The sequence below is a fragment of the Chionomys nivalis genome, chromosome 1 (genome assembly GCF_950005125.1).
Source record: "Chionomys nivalis chromosome 1, mChiNiv1.1, whole genome shotgun sequence".
Classification (NCBI taxonomy): Eukaryota; Metazoa; Chordata; class Mammalia; order Rodentia; family Cricetidae; genus Chionomys; species Chionomys nivalis.
In genome coordinates this window covers 115,719,383-115,737,507 of record NC_080086.1, presented here as the reverse complement: position 1 = coordinate 115,737,507, position 18,125 = coordinate 115,719,383, and the positions used below count along the sequence as shown (strand labels likewise).

General features: G+C 35.3%; 1 protein-coding gene across 35 annotated transcripts in view; it reads right to left on the bottom strand.

The window, feature by feature from the left end:
* Nrxn1 (neurexin 1) overlaps positions 1-18,125 on the bottom strand; it is a 1,077,006-nt gene that overhangs the window by 126,201 nt on the left and 932,680 nt on the right. For 24 of the 35 annotated variants that reach the window (XM_057767124.1, XM_057767151.1, XM_057767179.1 and 21 more), the window contains 2 exons: positions 9,185-9,274; positions 7,485-7,804 (listed from right to left, as the gene is read on the bottom strand). In XM_057767124.1, coding sequence (XP_057623107.1) covers positions 7,485-7,804; positions 9,185-9,274 — 410 coding nt within the window. The remainder of the gene's footprint in view (positions 1-7,484; positions 7,805-9,184; positions 9,275-18,125) is intronic. The other 11 variants (XM_057767292.1, XM_057767319.1, XM_057767444.1 and 8 more) reach the window with 1 other exon arrangement.

Here is an 18,125-nt window from a genome sequence, read left to right as displayed (position 1 = left end):
TAGAAATGGATGAGAAGTGTAACAAAAAGTTTGAAGAAATGAGTAAATACGTAAATGATACCCTGGGAAACCAAGAAAAAACGATCAAACAGGTAATGGAAACAGTTCAAGAATTGAAAACTGAAATGGAAGCAAGGAAGAAAACACAAACTGAGGACCAGCTGGATATGGAAAATATGGGTCAATGAGCAGAGACTACAGAAACAAGTATAATCAATAGAATACAAGATATAGAAGAAAGAGTCTCAGATTCTGAGGACACCATAGAGAAAATAAACGCACTGACCAAAGAAAACAGCAAAGCCTACAAACTCTCATCACAAAACATTCAGGAAATATGGGACACAATAAAAAGACCAAACCTAAGAATAATAGGGATAAAAGAAGGAGAAGAGTCACAGCTCAAAGGCCCAGAAAATATTTTTAACAAAATTATTAAAGAAAACTTTCCCAACATAAAGAAAGATATTCCTCTGAATATTCAAGAAGCATACAGAACACCAAATAGGCTAGATCAAAAAAAAATCCCCTCGCCATATAATAATCAAAACACAAAACATACAGATTAAAGAAAGAATATTAAGAGCTGCCAAGGAAAAAGGTCAAGTAACCTATAAAGGTAAACCGATCAGACTTACACCATGAAAGCCAGAAGGTCCTGGATAGAGGTACCTCAGAAACTAAGAGACCATGGATGCAAGCCCAAACTACTATACCCAGCCAAGCTATCATTCACGATCAATGGGGAAAACAAGACATTCCAGGATAAGAACAAACTAAAACAATACGGAGCCACAAATCCAGCCCTACAGAAAGCAATAGAAGGAAAATCACAACCCAAGGAATCCAACATTGCCAACACTGCCTGCAATAACTCAGGCATCTAGCGACCCTTCACCAGCACAACTCAAAGAAGGGAGACACATAAACTCTACTACCAAAAACAATAAGAATAAGAATAACTGGAGTAAACAACCACTGGTCATTAATATCACTTAATATTAATGGTCTCAATTCACCTATAAAAAGGCACAGGCTAATTTATTGGATATGAAAACAGGATCCAACATTCTGCTGTTTACAAGAAACTCATCTCAACCACAAAGACAGGCATCTACTCAGAGTAAAGGGTTGGGAAAAGGTTTTTCAAGCAAATGGTCCTAAAAAAAAAGCAGGTGTGGCCATACTAATTTCTAACAAAACTGACTTCAAACTAAAATCAATCAGAAGAGATCGAGAGGGACACTTTATACTCATAACAGGAACAATTCATCAGGATGAGTCTCAATCTTGAATATCTATGCCCCTAATATAAAAGCACCCACTTATGTAAAAGAAATAATACTAGAACTTAAGGCAGACATCAAACCACACACACTAGTAGTAGGAGACATCAACACACCTCTCTCACCAATGGACAGGTCAATCAGACAAAAACCTAATAGAGAATTAAGAGAATTATTGGAGGTAATGAAGCAAATGGACTTAACAGACATCTTTAGAACACTCCACCCAAATAGGAAAGAGTATACCTTCTTCTCTGCAGCTCATGGAACCTTCTCGAAAATTGACCACATACTCGGTAACAAAGGAAACCTCCACAGATACAAAAAAAATCAGTGTCCACCTGTGTCTTATCAGATCACCATGGATTAAAGTTAGAATTCAACAACAATGCTACCCCCAGAAAGCTGACAAACTCATGGAAACTGAACAGTCAACTACTGAACCACACCTGGGTCAAGGAAGAAATTAAGAAAGAAATTAAAGTCTTCCTTGAACTTAATGAAAATAAAGAGACAACATACTCAAACCTATGGGACATGATGAAAGCAGTGCTAAGAGGAAAGTTCATAGCACTAAGTGCCCACTTAAAGAAAACGGAGAAAGCATATATTGGAGACTTAACAGCACACCTGAAAGCTCTAGCAAAAAAAAGAAGCAGACGCGCTCAGGAGGAGTACAAGACTGGAAATAATCAAACTGAGGGCGAAAATCAACAAAATAGAAACACAGAAAACAGTCAAAGAATCAATGAAACAAAAAGTTGGTTCTTGGAGAAAATCAACAAGATTGACAAACCCCTATTCAAACTAATTAAACGACAGAGAGAAAACACACAAATAAATAAGATCAGAAATGAAAAGGTGGACATAACCACAGACACAGAGGAAATTCAGAGAATCATTAGATCTTACTACAAAAGCCTGTATGCCACAAAACTGGAAAATGCAAAAGAAATGGACACTTTTTTAGATAAGTACCATATACCAAAGTTAAACCAAGACCAGGTGAACGATCTAAATAGACCTGTTAGTCTCGAAGAATTAGAAACTGTTATCAAAAATCTCCCTTCCAAAAAAAGCCCAGGACCAGATGGTTTCAATGCAGAATTCTACCAGAACTTCCAAGAAGAGCTAATACCTATACTCCTTAATGTATTTCACAATATAGAAACAGAAGTGTCATTGCCAAATTCCTTTTATGAAGCTACAGTTACCCTGATACCAAAACCACACAAAGACCCAACCAAGAAAGAGAATTACAGGCCTATCTCACTCATGAACATCGTCGCAAAAATTCTCAATAAAATACTGGCAAACCGAATCCAAGAACACATTAGAAAAATTATCCATTATGATCAAGTAGGCTTCATCCCAGAGATGCAGGGCTGGTTCAACATACACAAATCTATCAATGTAATTCATCATATAAATAAACTGAAAGAAAAAAAAACATATGAGCATTTCATTAGATGCTGCAAAAGCATTCGACAAAATTCAACACCCCTTTATGATAAAGGTCTTACAGAGATTAGGGATACAAGGGTCATACCTAAATATAATAAAAGCTATTTACAACAAGCCGACAGCTAGCATGAAATTAAATGGAGAAAAACTCAAAGCCATCCCACTAAAATCAGGAACACGACAAGGATGTCCACTCTCCATACCTCTTCAATATAGTGCTTGAAGTTCAGCAATAGCAATAAGACAACATAAGGGGATCAAGGGGATTCAAATTGGAAAGGAAGAAGTTAAGCTTTCGTTATTTGCAGATGATATGATAGTATACATAAGCAACCCCAAAAACTCTACCAATGAACTCCGACAGCTGATAAACACCTTTAGTAATGGGGCAGGATACAAGATCAACTCCAAAAAATCAGTAGCCTTCCTATACACTAAGGATAAGGAAGCAGAGAGGGAAATCAGAGAAGCATCACCTTTCACAATAGCCACAAATAGCATAAAATATCTTGGGGTAACTCTGACCAAGGAAGTCAAAGATCTATTTGACAAGAACTTTAAGTTTTTGAAGAAAGAAATTGAAGAGGACACCAGAAAATGAAAGGATCTCCCTTGCTCTTGGATTGGGAGGATCAACATAGTAAAAATGGCAATTCTACCAAGGGCAATTAATAGATTCAATGCAATCCCCATCAAAATCCCATCAAAATTCTTCACAGATTTTGAGAGGACAATAATAAACTTTATATGGAAAAACAAAAACCCAGGATAGCCAAAACAATCTCATACAATAAAGGATCGTCTGGAGGCATTACCATCCCTGAATTCAAACTCTATTACAGAGCTACAGTAATGAAAACAGCGTGGTACTGGCATAAAAACAAAGAAGTTGACCAATGGAATCGAATAGAAGACCCGAACTTTAACCCACAAACCTATGAACACCTGATTTTCGATAAAGGAGCTAAAAGTATACAATGGAAAAAAGAGAGCATCTTCAACAAATGGTGCTGGCATAACTGGATGTCAATCTGTAGAAGAATGAAAATAGATCCATATCTTTCACCATGCACAAAACTCAAGTACAAATGGATTAAAGACCTCAATATCAGTCCGAACACACTGAACCTGATAGAACAGATAGTGGGAAGTACTCTTCAACACATGGGCACAGGAGACCACTTCCTATGTATAACCCCAGCAGCACAGGAATTAAGGGCAACATTGAATAAATGGGACCTCCTGAAACTGAGAAACTTCTTTAGAGCAAAGGACACTGTCACTAAGACAAAAAGGCAATGCACTGACTGGGAGAAGATCTTTACCAGCCCTGCAACTGACAAAGGTCTGATCTCCAAAATATATAAAGAACTCAAGAAACTAGACTGTAAAAAAACTAATCAATCCAATTATAAAATGGGGCACTGAGCTGAACAGAGAATTCTCAACAGAAGAAGTTCAAATGGCCAAAAGACACTTAAGGTCATGCTCAACTTCCTTAGCGATCAGATAAATGCAAAGACAACTTTAAGATACTATCTAACACCTGTTAGAGTGGCTAAAATAAAAAACACCAATGATAGCCTTTGCTGGAGAGGTTGTGAAGTAAGGGGTACACTCATCCATTGCTGGTGGGAATGCAAACTTGTACAACCACTTTGGAAGGCAGTGTTGTGGTTTCTCAAGAAATTCGGGATCAACCTACCCCTGGACCCAGCAATACCACTCTTGGGAATATACCCAAGAGATGCCCTATCATACAACAAAAGTATACGCTCAACTATGTTCATAGCAGCATTGTTTGTAATAGTCAGAACCTGGAAACTACCTAGATGCCCTTCAATGGAAGAATAAATGAAGAACGTATGGAATATATACATATTAGAGTACTACTCAGCAGTAAAAAACAATGACTTCTTGAATTTTGCATGCAAATGGACGGAAATAGAAAACACTATCCTGAGTGAGGTAAGCCAGGACCCAAAAAGAGGAACATGGGATGTACTCATTCATAATTGGTTTCTAGCCATAAATAAAGGACATTGAGCCTATAATTCATGATCCTAGAGAAGTTAAATAAGAAGGTGAACCCAAAGAAAAAAGTATAGTCATCCTCCTGGATATTAACCTTCATCAGGCGATGAAAGGAGACAGAGATAGAGACCCACATTGGAGCACCGGACTGAAATCCCACGGGTCAAATCAGGAGCAGAAGGAGAGGGAACACGAGCAAGGAACTCAGGACCGCGAGGGGTGCACCCACATACTGAGACAATGGGGATGATCTTTTGGGAACTCACCAAGGCCAGCTGGACTGGGTCTAAAAAAGCATGGGATAAATCCGGACTCTCTGAACATAGCTGACAATGAGGACTGCTGAGAAGTCAAGAACAATGGCACTGGGTTTTGATCCTACTGCATGTACTGGTTTTGTGGGAGCCTAGGCAATTTGGACGCTCACCTTACTAGACCTGGAAGGATGTGGGAGGTCCTTGGACTTCCCAAAGGGCAGGGAACCTTAGCTGCTCTTTGGGCTGATGAGGGAGGGGTATTTGATTGGGGGAGGGGGAGGGAAATGGGAGGCAGTGGTGGGGAGGAGGCAGAAATCTTTAATAAATAAAAAAAATCTACTCTTAAATAAAGACAGTACTCTTAGATTTAACACAGTATCTCTTCAAATGAACCAAGCGATCACTAATTCAATAGGTTTTTTACTTCTCTATACCACTACTGCCCTTGAGCTTGTAATAGTTCTGAAAGATTTCTCATTGATAATTAACGAGTACTGAACCTTTTTTCTTTGTATTAATTAATTTAATAAAATGCAGCCAAGCATCTTTGAATTTGTTTTTTAAAATTAAAGAGTTATTTGCATATTTAAATTTTGTTATAAACAGAAGACATTATTTAAATTACATTAAAATAATGATTGTCATTGTTCTTTGAAAAGACATGCAAGTTTTTCTAAGAATTTTCGCTACTTATAACAATGATACAAGCTTAGTAATACAAATACAAAACTAACTCAAATTGTATTTACAGAAACATTTCCAGCTCCAGATAACACACTTGCATAATTTCTTAGCCACTATTTTATGTAAAGGAAATACTTTACTAATAACTTCACATTTATTTTTCCTGTTTTAGATTTGTCATCAGTTGAACAACAACAGCTTCAAAGTGAAGTGCAAACAAAGGCTACCCAGCATCATGACCAAGCAAGAGTCTGTCTAAAGTCATAAGACTTTATCCAAAGAACTGAGTGCTATGTCATCAACAGTAGCATAAATCTAAACAAAGTACAGATAACAACACGATGATCTTCAAAGTCAACATTTCTACTAAAATTAATGTCATGAGGGTAGTGACATCTGCCTATGTCCTCATGACCAGAGAACAATCTGTCCTTGAAGATAGTTAGAAATAAACATGTAATAGAGCATGTCCTATGAGGCAGCCCACTTTTTTTGCCAGATGAAAATAAATAAAATCCAAATGAGATAAACTGGCTTCATATTATTTTAAAATATGCAAGATAGCACTGTACCACATTTATGAAATTATATTTCAATATTTGGTCAATTTCCTTCTTCACCTATTTAAGTACTTATTTTTTCTCTTTCTTATTCATTCATACCATTCCATCTTATTCAAAGTAAAAAATCATCACACATTTTTCCCTCTGAAACACATCTCAATGACATGATGCAGTACTAATACACATAAAACTGGTTTTCTAGTGTTTTCTTTCCAAATCTGATAATCTCAAATGTCTGATCCAAAAGCTGCTTTTAAAATGATTGTTATTAGTTTCTCATTTAAAATACAGTTTTCTGGATAAATAAAGTTTATATATTTGAAAAACCATTATGTGATAACTATGGAAGACATTCATTATTAAGACCAAAATGAAGCCACCAATCTTGAACCACAAAGGAACCCGCAAAATTCTTAAAGAATTAACAACTGAATTATGTGCAAAACCTACATGTATCAATAAGGTTCTCATATCACTCAACAGCATCTCAGCAGCATCAATAGTATTTAGTAAGCCTTTATCGCGAATCTCTGATGTAATGTCAATGATGAAATCAGCACATTATCTGGCAATCAGTAAGAATTTTACCATTGAATTTATAAGCTTGCCAACTCTACCAATATCACATTTAATGATTCTGTTTTCAAAGGTTGCAGACACAGAATTTAGCAATAAACTCATTAGTGTGAATTCAGTTTAATTACATTACTAATTAATTACACACCATACAAAATATCTTCACCCTCAGACAACTCAATGAGCACTTTCCTCACAAACAGAAAACAAACCCATCATGCATCATGGAATCTATGCACCTAACCCCTTTTATTTTGAGGAAGGGCTAAGCTTAATTAAATAAAGCCTTTCAAATATGCCATTTATTTATTTGTTACCTTAAAATTATACTTTCTCCATAATTAGCAGATCCTCCCTCTATCAGTATGTGCTAAACCAAGGCTATCGACTCAAACTAGCAGCTACCAAACCAATACAGAGCCTTTTTCTGTCTACAAACTTCTATAAAACAACATCCACATAGCTCATATTCATAGACGATGGATCACATACAACAGCTTCCAAGAAAGGAGAGCACACAACATCAAAAATAGAATCCTGTTTGGAAAAGATACATGCTCTGAAAAGGCCTCTTTGATGAGGACAGATCCAGAAGGAAAAGGTGACATGCAGGAGCTCACCTGGCTGACAGGCTCTTTCGTCGGGGGCTTTCCTCTTCTTGCCGTGCTGGTAGCCAGGGTTGTGGTGGTCTCCATGATTGAGGTGGACATCTCTGACTGCATGGCAGTGGCTGTCGACTCAGTTGTCATAGAGGAAGGCACTTCACCAACCAGCCTCACATTCCCCACTATGGCGATGTTGGCATCATTCTCTGCTGCCATATTCAGAACTTTCAAGCCATTGTAGTAAAGCCCAGAGAGCTGGCCCTGGAAGGGCTGGCCCTGCTCTTTCCCGCCAATTATTATGGTTGCTTGGCTATTGAAGATTGTGAGCTGACGCCCTGTAAAAATAATATTACATACATGCAAAAATGTTGATTGTGAACTCTACATTCTACAAAGGATGATAAAACAGATCTTTCATGGGGTGGATAATGAGAGCAATAAACTATAAGAGAGGCAATTGACTCATAATTCATTGCTTAGAAATGAGGTGTCCATGAAATGCATAATTACTGGCAAATACTTGTAAATTGTCAACATATTATAAATAGTGTGCTTTTGCTAAAAGACCAATCAAACATATATTATAAATCAGATTTTAGTGAATCCCCTTTTCCTTTGCCTCAATAGCTTGCTGTTGGTGTCTCATATTCAAAGTGTTAGATTTAAAAAGTATGATATATCTAACATTTCAAATATTTGTTAGCCTAAAATCACCTCTGAAACTAATCTGTAGGAGCTAATGTCTAATTTTAAAATTTATCATAAAAAATTCATAATTAACATAGTGCCCATACAACTCTACATGCTATTATTTAGAAAAGTTTATTTTTTGGAAGGCAATAATCCATTGTTATTTCAATTATTCTATTTTTCGACAATCACACTGAAAGGAAATAAATAGTTTACACTGAGTTTGTCAGAGTCAAAAAAAGTTTCAAAAATCTTTTTCTGATTGGCTTTCAGCAAGACTATTAAAACGAAACAAAATAAAATGAAAAAAAAAAAAGAACAAAACCAAAAAAGAATAGCTTCAGATGTAAAAAGTGGCTTCAGGAATGATACACAAATCGATGGAGAAATTATGGCACATTTCCATCAACAATCCTAGCAACAGTATTATCATCATCATCAAATGGAGCTCCAGGGGAGCAGAGTGCCCTCCACTCAGAAAGCATGCACACAAATTTAAGTTCCGTTTTAATTAGGGCTTGTTCCCAAATGGTCTCAGAAGCTTCCAAACGTTAAAGGGACTTCATTTTTGACTGGCAATCCATATTGCCCACTATTTAAGATTCCTACAGTTTAAACAAAGAGTTTGCTTTTTTTTCAGGACCATGATAAAGATATTCGAACTACATATGTTTTAGTTAATAATTTAGAGGCTGGAACATGGATATAATCTATAAATGATTTATCATTTTTGGTTAATGCTTGCTCTGAGTACCCTCATAGATTGAGTTAGTGGATTATATTTAACAGTCCCTTTAACCTTAAGTTAACTGGGTAAGATTATTAAACCGTTTGTGCTTCTAAAAATGTATAGAAATTATTATACAAGGTATGCAAATATTACTATCTACATTTTACTGTTTTAAATTTGTTTTTAATTTAGTTTTACGGAAAATTTATTTTTATGTTTATTAGTGTTACAATGAAGTACTACTTGGTTATGTTCAAATTATTTTTTTATTTGAAGTTTTAATCAATGTTTTTACCTTTGTCGAGTAGCCATTCATCAACTACTCGACCAAGTCGATATGGAATTCGCTGTCTAGCAATCGCCAGGCGCTCGTTATCATTGTTTCCTTTAAAGTTTAAAGAGACATTTCATTGGTTAAAATCTGTAAGGTCAAAGGTTAAAAGTTAATACTTAAAGCTTGAGCTATACAGTTGCCACATGATTTTTTGAAATTTGGAATTTTAAAAAGTTCTACCTAGAACATTTCATGTTTCAGACTTATCATTCATTCATTTATTTTATTTTAGCAAACAAAATTATTCCTATGTTAATTGAAAATTAGAAATCTGCATTTGAGCTAGGTTATTAAACTTATGTTATAGACAGACCCGAACAACCAATTTAAACAGTATATAATCGCTTTACAAAAAAATGACCCTTGGCCTCAGGGTTTTGTCTTTTTGATGTTTCTTATTAACTAGTTAAACATGTTCAGCTACAACAGGTTTAAGTTTACAAAATACATTCAAGCTCTTATTCCAGATTGGAAATTTATGAACACCAAACTTAACACCGTCTTTATCACACTGAAGCATTTCAAATAGGCCTAGTAGACTTTATTTCCTATTAAGACCACATATTCCCTTATCATTTCATTTAAGAAAACCACAAAGTCCAAACGGTTCTTGTGTATTCTACCAAAATTGATTTACCAATTACTTGTGCATTGTAAGAGATTACATCTCATATCATCAAACATGAGTTAGGAAAGGCTTTGACAAAAGTGACATTTATTTGAATGTCCTTCAGTTTCACTAAAGTTTAACATGCTGAAGCATATAGTATTTGAAGAAAGTATGTTTAAATCCTTGTATGCTCAAATACCTACTTACTTATTAAAAGTATTTAAAAAATACTTTTTTTAAGAAAGGTGTAAGAACTTAAGGTCCAAATGAAGCTGTAAACAGTGGCTCTTGGCTACAGATCGGAACTAAATGAGAGTCTTGCTTCACTGACTAGAAAACACTGTCTGCTAGGAACCCTGTTCACACTGACCTTGAATCAAGCTTGCAAATAGACAGTGTTTTCTTGATCTATAAAGCACTTACAAAGAGTCTGTGCTGCTGTCGGTGCCCAATATTGTATTTTGAAAGAAGAGCTTTTCTATTTCATGAAAATTAGGTAGAATAGAAATTGGAGGCAAGACATTTTGGCAGTAGTTTGCGTAAGGATTAAGAGTTGAAATATAGTGTTACCTATGTAGGATGCCTGAGGTGATTTGCAAAAGAAGAAAACAGATACACCCTTCCCTCAGATTTAAAATTATTTACAAGGGATTTTCACTTTCTATGCTAATGTTGTAATGTATTATACTTACCATAATAAACCTAGCCTATCATAGTACATACACCTTTGGAGAAAGAGGAAAAACCTGCCATATAGACCATCTCAATGAACCCATTATTCAAATGTCAGTGTGACTGAAAATATTTCACACATTAGTGTTCAATTTAAAATGCAATCAAGGTTGAGACAAATATATATTTGATAAAAACTTTGAGCTGTATTTCTCTAGACTACATAATAATTTAAATAATGTAAAGTTGTATTTCATGGTGTAGAAATGAATTTTTGGAAAACTGATAATTTTTAGAAATGATATAAATAGCGTAAATTCCAACTCTCTACTTAAGAAATGTATTCACAGCTTGTGTGTGTATATAAGTATACTTTAGAAATATGCAAAAGCTTGCTGTTTCCTATCCTAAAGCAATTCCTGTCAATGTGACTATTGAGGAACTATGTGATTTTCCATAATGACTATGTTTTTATATGTCTAAATTGAAAGGTAACTACAAAATATTTTTCAAAAACACATATCCTTTTCTCTGTGGACTTCCTTATTAGCTTATATACTCACAGCAGTTTTTGGTGGCATAACTTTCCTCACAGCTCTCTGATTTCCACAGTTCCTTAAGTTGATTTTCATGCTAGAGCTTTCCCATTGTCTGTGCTGATCCATATCTCCTCAGACATCATCAAAAATTAGTTCTGTACATCCCTCCTACCTTGACTGTCTTTAACATCTTTCTGCATCTCTCTGCAATAAATCCAACTGATTCTCCACACACCAGCTCATGCAAACGTACCACAAAACCATTATTATTGCCTGTAGGACACGATCTTCCCCCTTTAGTGACCTTATCTGTGCACTCTCAGGTCTACACTCCTTCCATTGCTTCATTCACGCTCCATCTTATGGTCCTTACTCTCTAGCCCCACTCGTTAGAGTTGTATGAGGCCCTCAATTTTCCTAAAGCTATCCCTTCTTCCCTCTGGACTTTTTCACCTGTAGCTTCTTCATTTGAGATACTCTTCCTTTCTACCTCATCCACATCTTTTCTAGTCAAACATCACTCATTATTAATGGAAGTTTCTTGACAAAAACGTTGCTTGTTCAAAAGACATTCCATGATATGTTCAAGCCAGAATATATGTCTACATTCTTCACAGCTCCTGAAATACATGCCTTAGGAACAGGCATTAACATTAAAAGCTACTTATTCAATTAATAGTTTTCTTTGTAACTCTGAAGCAGCATGAACTCGAATACTTTATGTAGTGTTTACTGAGATGCCAGTGTTTTCACAATACCCATCACACAAAATTCCATTCTACATATACTTCCTGTTGCAGTGGTTTTCAAGCAAAGAAGCTGTATTATAAAACTGGAGTTCTTTTATTCTGTTTGTTTTGTTTTTCAGAATTAGCTATGTGTCGAGTATTTTTGACAAGAAGAGAGTATCTCCATCATCTATTTCTGTTAACATCACTGAGAACACTTGTGGAGGTCGGAGTGCACCTATTAGCATTAGTATCCTCCATCTACGATGTTGCATCAAACAGAGACCAATAGTTTGCCTCTGTCTCCTTCATTGACAAGCCATCATGATCTGGATCCAGGAGCAAATGATGAACAGAAACATCTGTTCACTGAAAAAAAGCATGGAACTCCTGTTTTGACTGTACACTAGCATTTTCACATGAATAGATAGACTGATCACTTATATCCCCTCTGAAATGTATGTGTTGCAGTCTAGTGGCTCCAAATCCACAATCCATCTCCCTCATCCATCCACATTCTAGGTTTACCTGAGTGCATTATTATGGCCAGTCATGCCCTCATCTTTTAATTATTCATCAAGAAGCTTTATTCCTCAATGTGTTAGTGTTTGGAGATGAGTGAGTCAGATTACTGCCCTTCAACACCTAAACTGCATACCCTTTTCCTGTGCTTAGACCAAGTAAGATGATGGTCATCGTGACCCCAAACGTACACTCTACCAGACCCCAAATCTGCCAGTGCTGATCTTGAACTGCTGAGCCTCCTCAACTGTACAAAGATCCTTGTTGCTGTGTACAAGATAACCTACTTGTGGATGTTGTCACCTTAGCTCAGATTGACTTAGATACTATGTTAACAAAAGTGTTTGGCTTTGAGTTAAACTTCATGGGGGAGACTCAGAGAACAAGGGAAAGGAGAATTTGAAACCTAATTTTAGGCCTATTGGGTAACAAATAATCTGTATGAATGTAGATATATGCTTTTCTATACCCTTCTTAAATCTTCATTCTTTTTTATTTTCTCCTGAGAATCAAATAATTTGTATTACTGTTGAAGAAAAGAACAGAGAAAAGCAATACTGGAAAGAAAACAATGTCAATGAAAAATATATCAATAGAGAAAAGGAGACAAGAAAAATACTTTTGTTTATATTGTAAGCTTACTTCATGAGTTTTTAACATTGTGCAGGGAAATCTAAAGAGTTCTGAAAACTATATATACTTAAAGAGCCATCTGGGAGATGACTTACTTCTTTTGATTTTAAGGGAGAATGCAACACTTGGCTATGCCTGGGTCCAGAAGGCAAATCAAACTTTAACACAGTTTTCAAATTGCTATAAGTTTAAAAGCAACATTGTCGCATAATTTTCACTAAATGCTACATGTGTTGTTATGTGATAAAGCAATACATAATTTCACTGGTACTATTCCTAGTAAAGGGATTGTGAACACCAGTGATATCGATGAAGGAACAAAAACTGGAAAAAAGTAGCTATTATAGTGAAAATATTGCCATATACTTCACTTTATTTCTTACATCTTTGAAAACGTGTTATGCATCAAATACACATACCAATTGACTTCTTACCTACTTATGTAATATCCACTGGCTGCTTAAATTTTAACCTTTAGACATTTGGTTCCTTTTCCAATTCTGTTACCTAAGCAGTCTGTTCTGAACACATACACACACACACGCACACACACACACACACATCTGGCATTTTTTTTCTTTAAAGGTTAGTTTATGTATCTCAGGGAAGCATTTCCTGTGCTACACATCCCTTTATCAAATCACTGTAAATCCAATATGCAGTCTTGCAGCGCTTCATAGAAATATCTGGAAACATAATGAATAAATCCCTACAATGGGTTCTGTACTGTGTAGGGTCCTTGGGACAAGGGCTATGTCTATGTTGTCTACATGTTTTATTCTTAACACAGTGCTGGTCAGATTGTGGTCGGTAAGAAATTCCTAGGTTTATTCTAAATCCACTTCAAGTATGTATTGTATGTTAACGCAATGGTATTTGCTGTTCAAGAATCATAGAGTTGGTGCTTATCAGCATGTGCAAGTCCTACATTCTATCAAACACACACACACATGCACACACATACTCACATGACTTATAAAGCAGATGTTTGTGCTAACTAATTCTATACATGTACGAGGACTTAGATGTTTGCTCTTATTTAATTGCCATTGAAGTAAGAATGGGCAAGTAAAACTCTGAAATAAAGTATTTTATGCTTTATCCATTATCTATACTCCAGTGGGCTCTCATATTGTGCAATAATACATGCTGGCCAAGAAATAACAGAACTTGAGATTTTTGTTTTCTGATGGCTTAAAGAGCTAATGGCTGATTTGGACAGAGAGAATTTCTGATGATAATTTAATTCCTCAATTCACTGTGTACACATGATAAAGTGTGGGGCACAAAGATTCTTCATATTTAAATTATATAAATATATGTATGCATATATATCATATATAAAGTTGCTGAGCCTTCATTTTTCTAAAATTAATTTTAATGAATATATCCTTTAAATGAAGTAGCATGTAGACTTCCAAGAGATACTAGCTTCTAAAATTTGTCAACAAATGTATTAATGGTATATTCACAGCATTGCCTACTTTTGACTAAGTAAAAATATGACAACAACTGGTACCTAACATTAAGCAGAAAAACATCATGAACCTTGTGATTATGGAAGTCAGAGACTTGGGTTATTTTCTGGACTTAGAAGCCCTTATTGAATAAGAGACATATAACTGCCAGAATCTAAAGATGACCTAACCCCATCCAACAACAGGATATAATGAACCAATAACCCACAACTAAATTTTATGTATTCTGAAAAATCAACTTTGCAATTATGAATTAAAGAATATAAAGGACCATTAAGAAATCAGAGAACAATTATGAAATCAGAGAATAATGTATTGAATAGACTGTATGCTTTATGAATTATCCTACTTGTATATAGATTCTGACAATGAGCCTAGACCATAAGAACCTTTTATTCCACAGATAGAAAAACTGCGGTTCCAGCAGAAGATGTGATTTGCATGGCATCATGGATATTAGTTGTATACGACTTCAAAGCTATTCCACTGCACAGCTGAGGATGGCAACACTGACTTTTACTAGTCTAAATCATAAAATTTCAGTATCTTCTCAAAGTACTTTCTTATATAATAAAAGATGTCATGGTCTTGTCTATTAAGTGTCTACCTATAAACTTTGGAGTGAGATTATTCTCTTGGGTGCATGATGGCTGCAATCCTCCAAAAATCCTTTTGGATTCACGGGGAAGCTAATATAACCATTCCCATTTTATACATTAGTATATAAACACAGAGGTATAGTAAAGTATCCAAAAACATATTATAGCTGAGAACCCAGCAAAGAACAGAATTTAAATTTCTTCATTTTATAATGAAGCTTGCATCAGATGTTACCAGCATTCCTTGTCTTCACGCTGAACCTGGAAGACAAGCCCCAATCATGACTATCTAGTAAATTTACTATCCTATTTATATTGACCCATTCCAGAGACAAGTTGGAAAAAAAAAAAGAGGATCTAAGCTGTGCATCAAAAAACAATGCACTTCATCACCCGTTGAGAGGAGAGACGGAAGTTTGAAGTACATCATATTTTAATTTATTTGAACTTTGTATTTGTTCCTTTCATCTTCATTCTTATCTCTTATGCATTATTTTTTCCTCTATTCATTTTTAGAGTTCTGTTTTCACATTGCTTCGTAACTTAAAGCATGTAGTGAAGCAACTATCCTTTTCAGATATACCTTATTGTCCAAAGAGAGAGAACATTTTTTTCTTCTCTGGATTATAGATATAAATCCTGTTTATTTTTTATTTTTTTGAAAGCTTGTTAAATGCAAGCTTAGCAACCTGACTCTACCATTTAGTTCATAAGCACTGTCAGAAATCTGAGTGTGTGGAGTCAAGTATGTGTCACAGGAGTCCTTCTCTAGGGCCACATACACTCTGGGAACACAATGGACAAAAGCAACTGGTATACATCACCATCCCAGATCAGAGACGGTGTGCCACAAGCATATAATTTGCCACATGCAGAATGCAGAAATTCAGAGACAATGATGGATTAGAACAAAGAAGCTGTGTTTTAATACAAAGTGTTCCCACATTGATCATATACTAAATTTCAGTGAAATAATAACTAGATAAAATGTGCTGATAATGAAGAGGGCTTGTAATTGATAACTTCTTTTATATTTATAACAACTTCAAATTACAAAAAATCTTAAATAAATATATTTTTCAAAATAAGAGATGTCTTAGGTGATTAGTGAAGTGATTAAATATAAATGTCACTAGACATACATAGGTAGTATGCACAATAACAAACACTAAGTGAAATATGATGCAAATTAGTAATATTTTAAAGTCAATATAGAGATATAACAAATATTTGCCAGAATATTGTTCAAATGTCAATGGTTTATTAAAAACCACATTTATATATATTTTAATTTTCCTCACACTGCTAGCCTGCAGAAACTTACAAACATCTGTCAATTAAATACAGTTTCTTAATGCAGTGCTATGTCCTAAGGTCCCTGTCAGCTCTCTTAATGCACAGGGCAGACACCAACAAGGGAGTTGCTCTGTTTTTGACTAGTGCTTCAGATTACACTGCAGCTCCTCTGAGAAAGAGCGAATTTAGGCACTTATGCAGCATATTGATGATATTTTCCTGTAGATGGCTGTGATGTGGTCACAAGAGGCCATGGGCTGACTACTACAGGATTCAATGGTGTGATAGAGAAGAAACTACAAACAGTGCATGCCTAACTGGCACTGAAACTTTCCCTGCTTTGTGTCCCTCTTTCCTAGAGATCACCATTGAGAGAGCCAGTTTTCATTCATACGCAAATTTGTAGAATAACTTGCTCCTACTAGTTGTATACACTCAAAGCATCTTTAAAAGTTATTGTCCCATTAGATTAATCAGAAATAAATACAGTCTTGTGCATTTTCTCACTGTCTGTATGGAATAATTTCTTCTCTAAGCTCTTATACAACAGTTGTTTACCAATGCAAAGAGACAGGATATCATGTTAACAAATCAGCAGCAAGAAGTGAAAGCAGCAGGGAAAAGCAGATGCCTACCTCGGTAAATTAAAGGTCATACTATGTTGCAACAAATGCTAAAGATGCCCTTTGTGCTAGTTGTGTAGCATTTCAGATAAAAGTGTTAATAGCAACAACAACAGAAGGGCCACAAACAGACAAAATAATGACCAAAATAAAAGAAATGTGCACAGGGAATGCCATTATGAATGTCTTATGAATGTCATTTTGCCATTTTCTAGTTATAAAAAGCTTAAACACTTTCTAAACCATAATGCTTTAACATCTAAGTTTTTCTACCCCGATAAGAACTTAATCAAAATACATTCTCTAAAGCATCTTCTCCAATATCTCCTTTATAAAGGCCAAGAGAATGGTGCAGTGCAGCTAGAATTTCTATAACTTTCACAATATCTTTCTCCTGTTTTTCTGAAAATTCAGATAGTTTCATTGGAGGAAGAAAGTAGAAGATGCCTTGTGTATGGTGTGATATGTCTGAGTGTGACATTGAGATTTCTCAGTTTTACAGTGAAGAAAATTGAACTTCGTTGGTAAGAAATTTTAATCTCATTTTAAACGGCCTCAAATCTATTTTTTTTTGTAATTGGAATGTAGATTTTTATCTTAGTTGGAAAGATGAGATTTGTCAATAATGCACAAATGATTTAATGTAAAATGTCTTGCCTTAATAAAGGACAGTCAATTATATTACTGCCAGTACCTTTCAGTTTTATAAAGGGCAAAAATATTCTAAATAAGATATTTAAAATTTTTGTATGTGAATCTTCTGAAGATAGAGTTAAGATTCCAGAATATTTTTCCACCAATCAGCAATAAGAATGACACTATAAACCGATGGGTACAATAGTGGTATGCATAACTTGGTTGTAACCAACAACTTTCCAATTGAACTTAAGGCTCACCCACCAAGAGGGAAGTCACACAAGGAAACCCTTAACTACCCAGAGCTAAAGAAGTCACGGATCTTGGGTAGAAGCCACAATCACCACATTACAAAATCAGTATAATCTGACTACTTTCTAAATATTCATCCTTATACCCAAAGATAGTGTAGTTCTTATGCCTCATCAAAGGAGTTTCTTGCTGCAGAGACCATTACAGAAAACCTTGATGAAGCAAAAGAGAAAAAGAAACTGTGTGGAGTCAACTTCAAACTGATACATTTACAACACAATTCCTGCACTTAAGGCTCAATAATCATTGCAGAA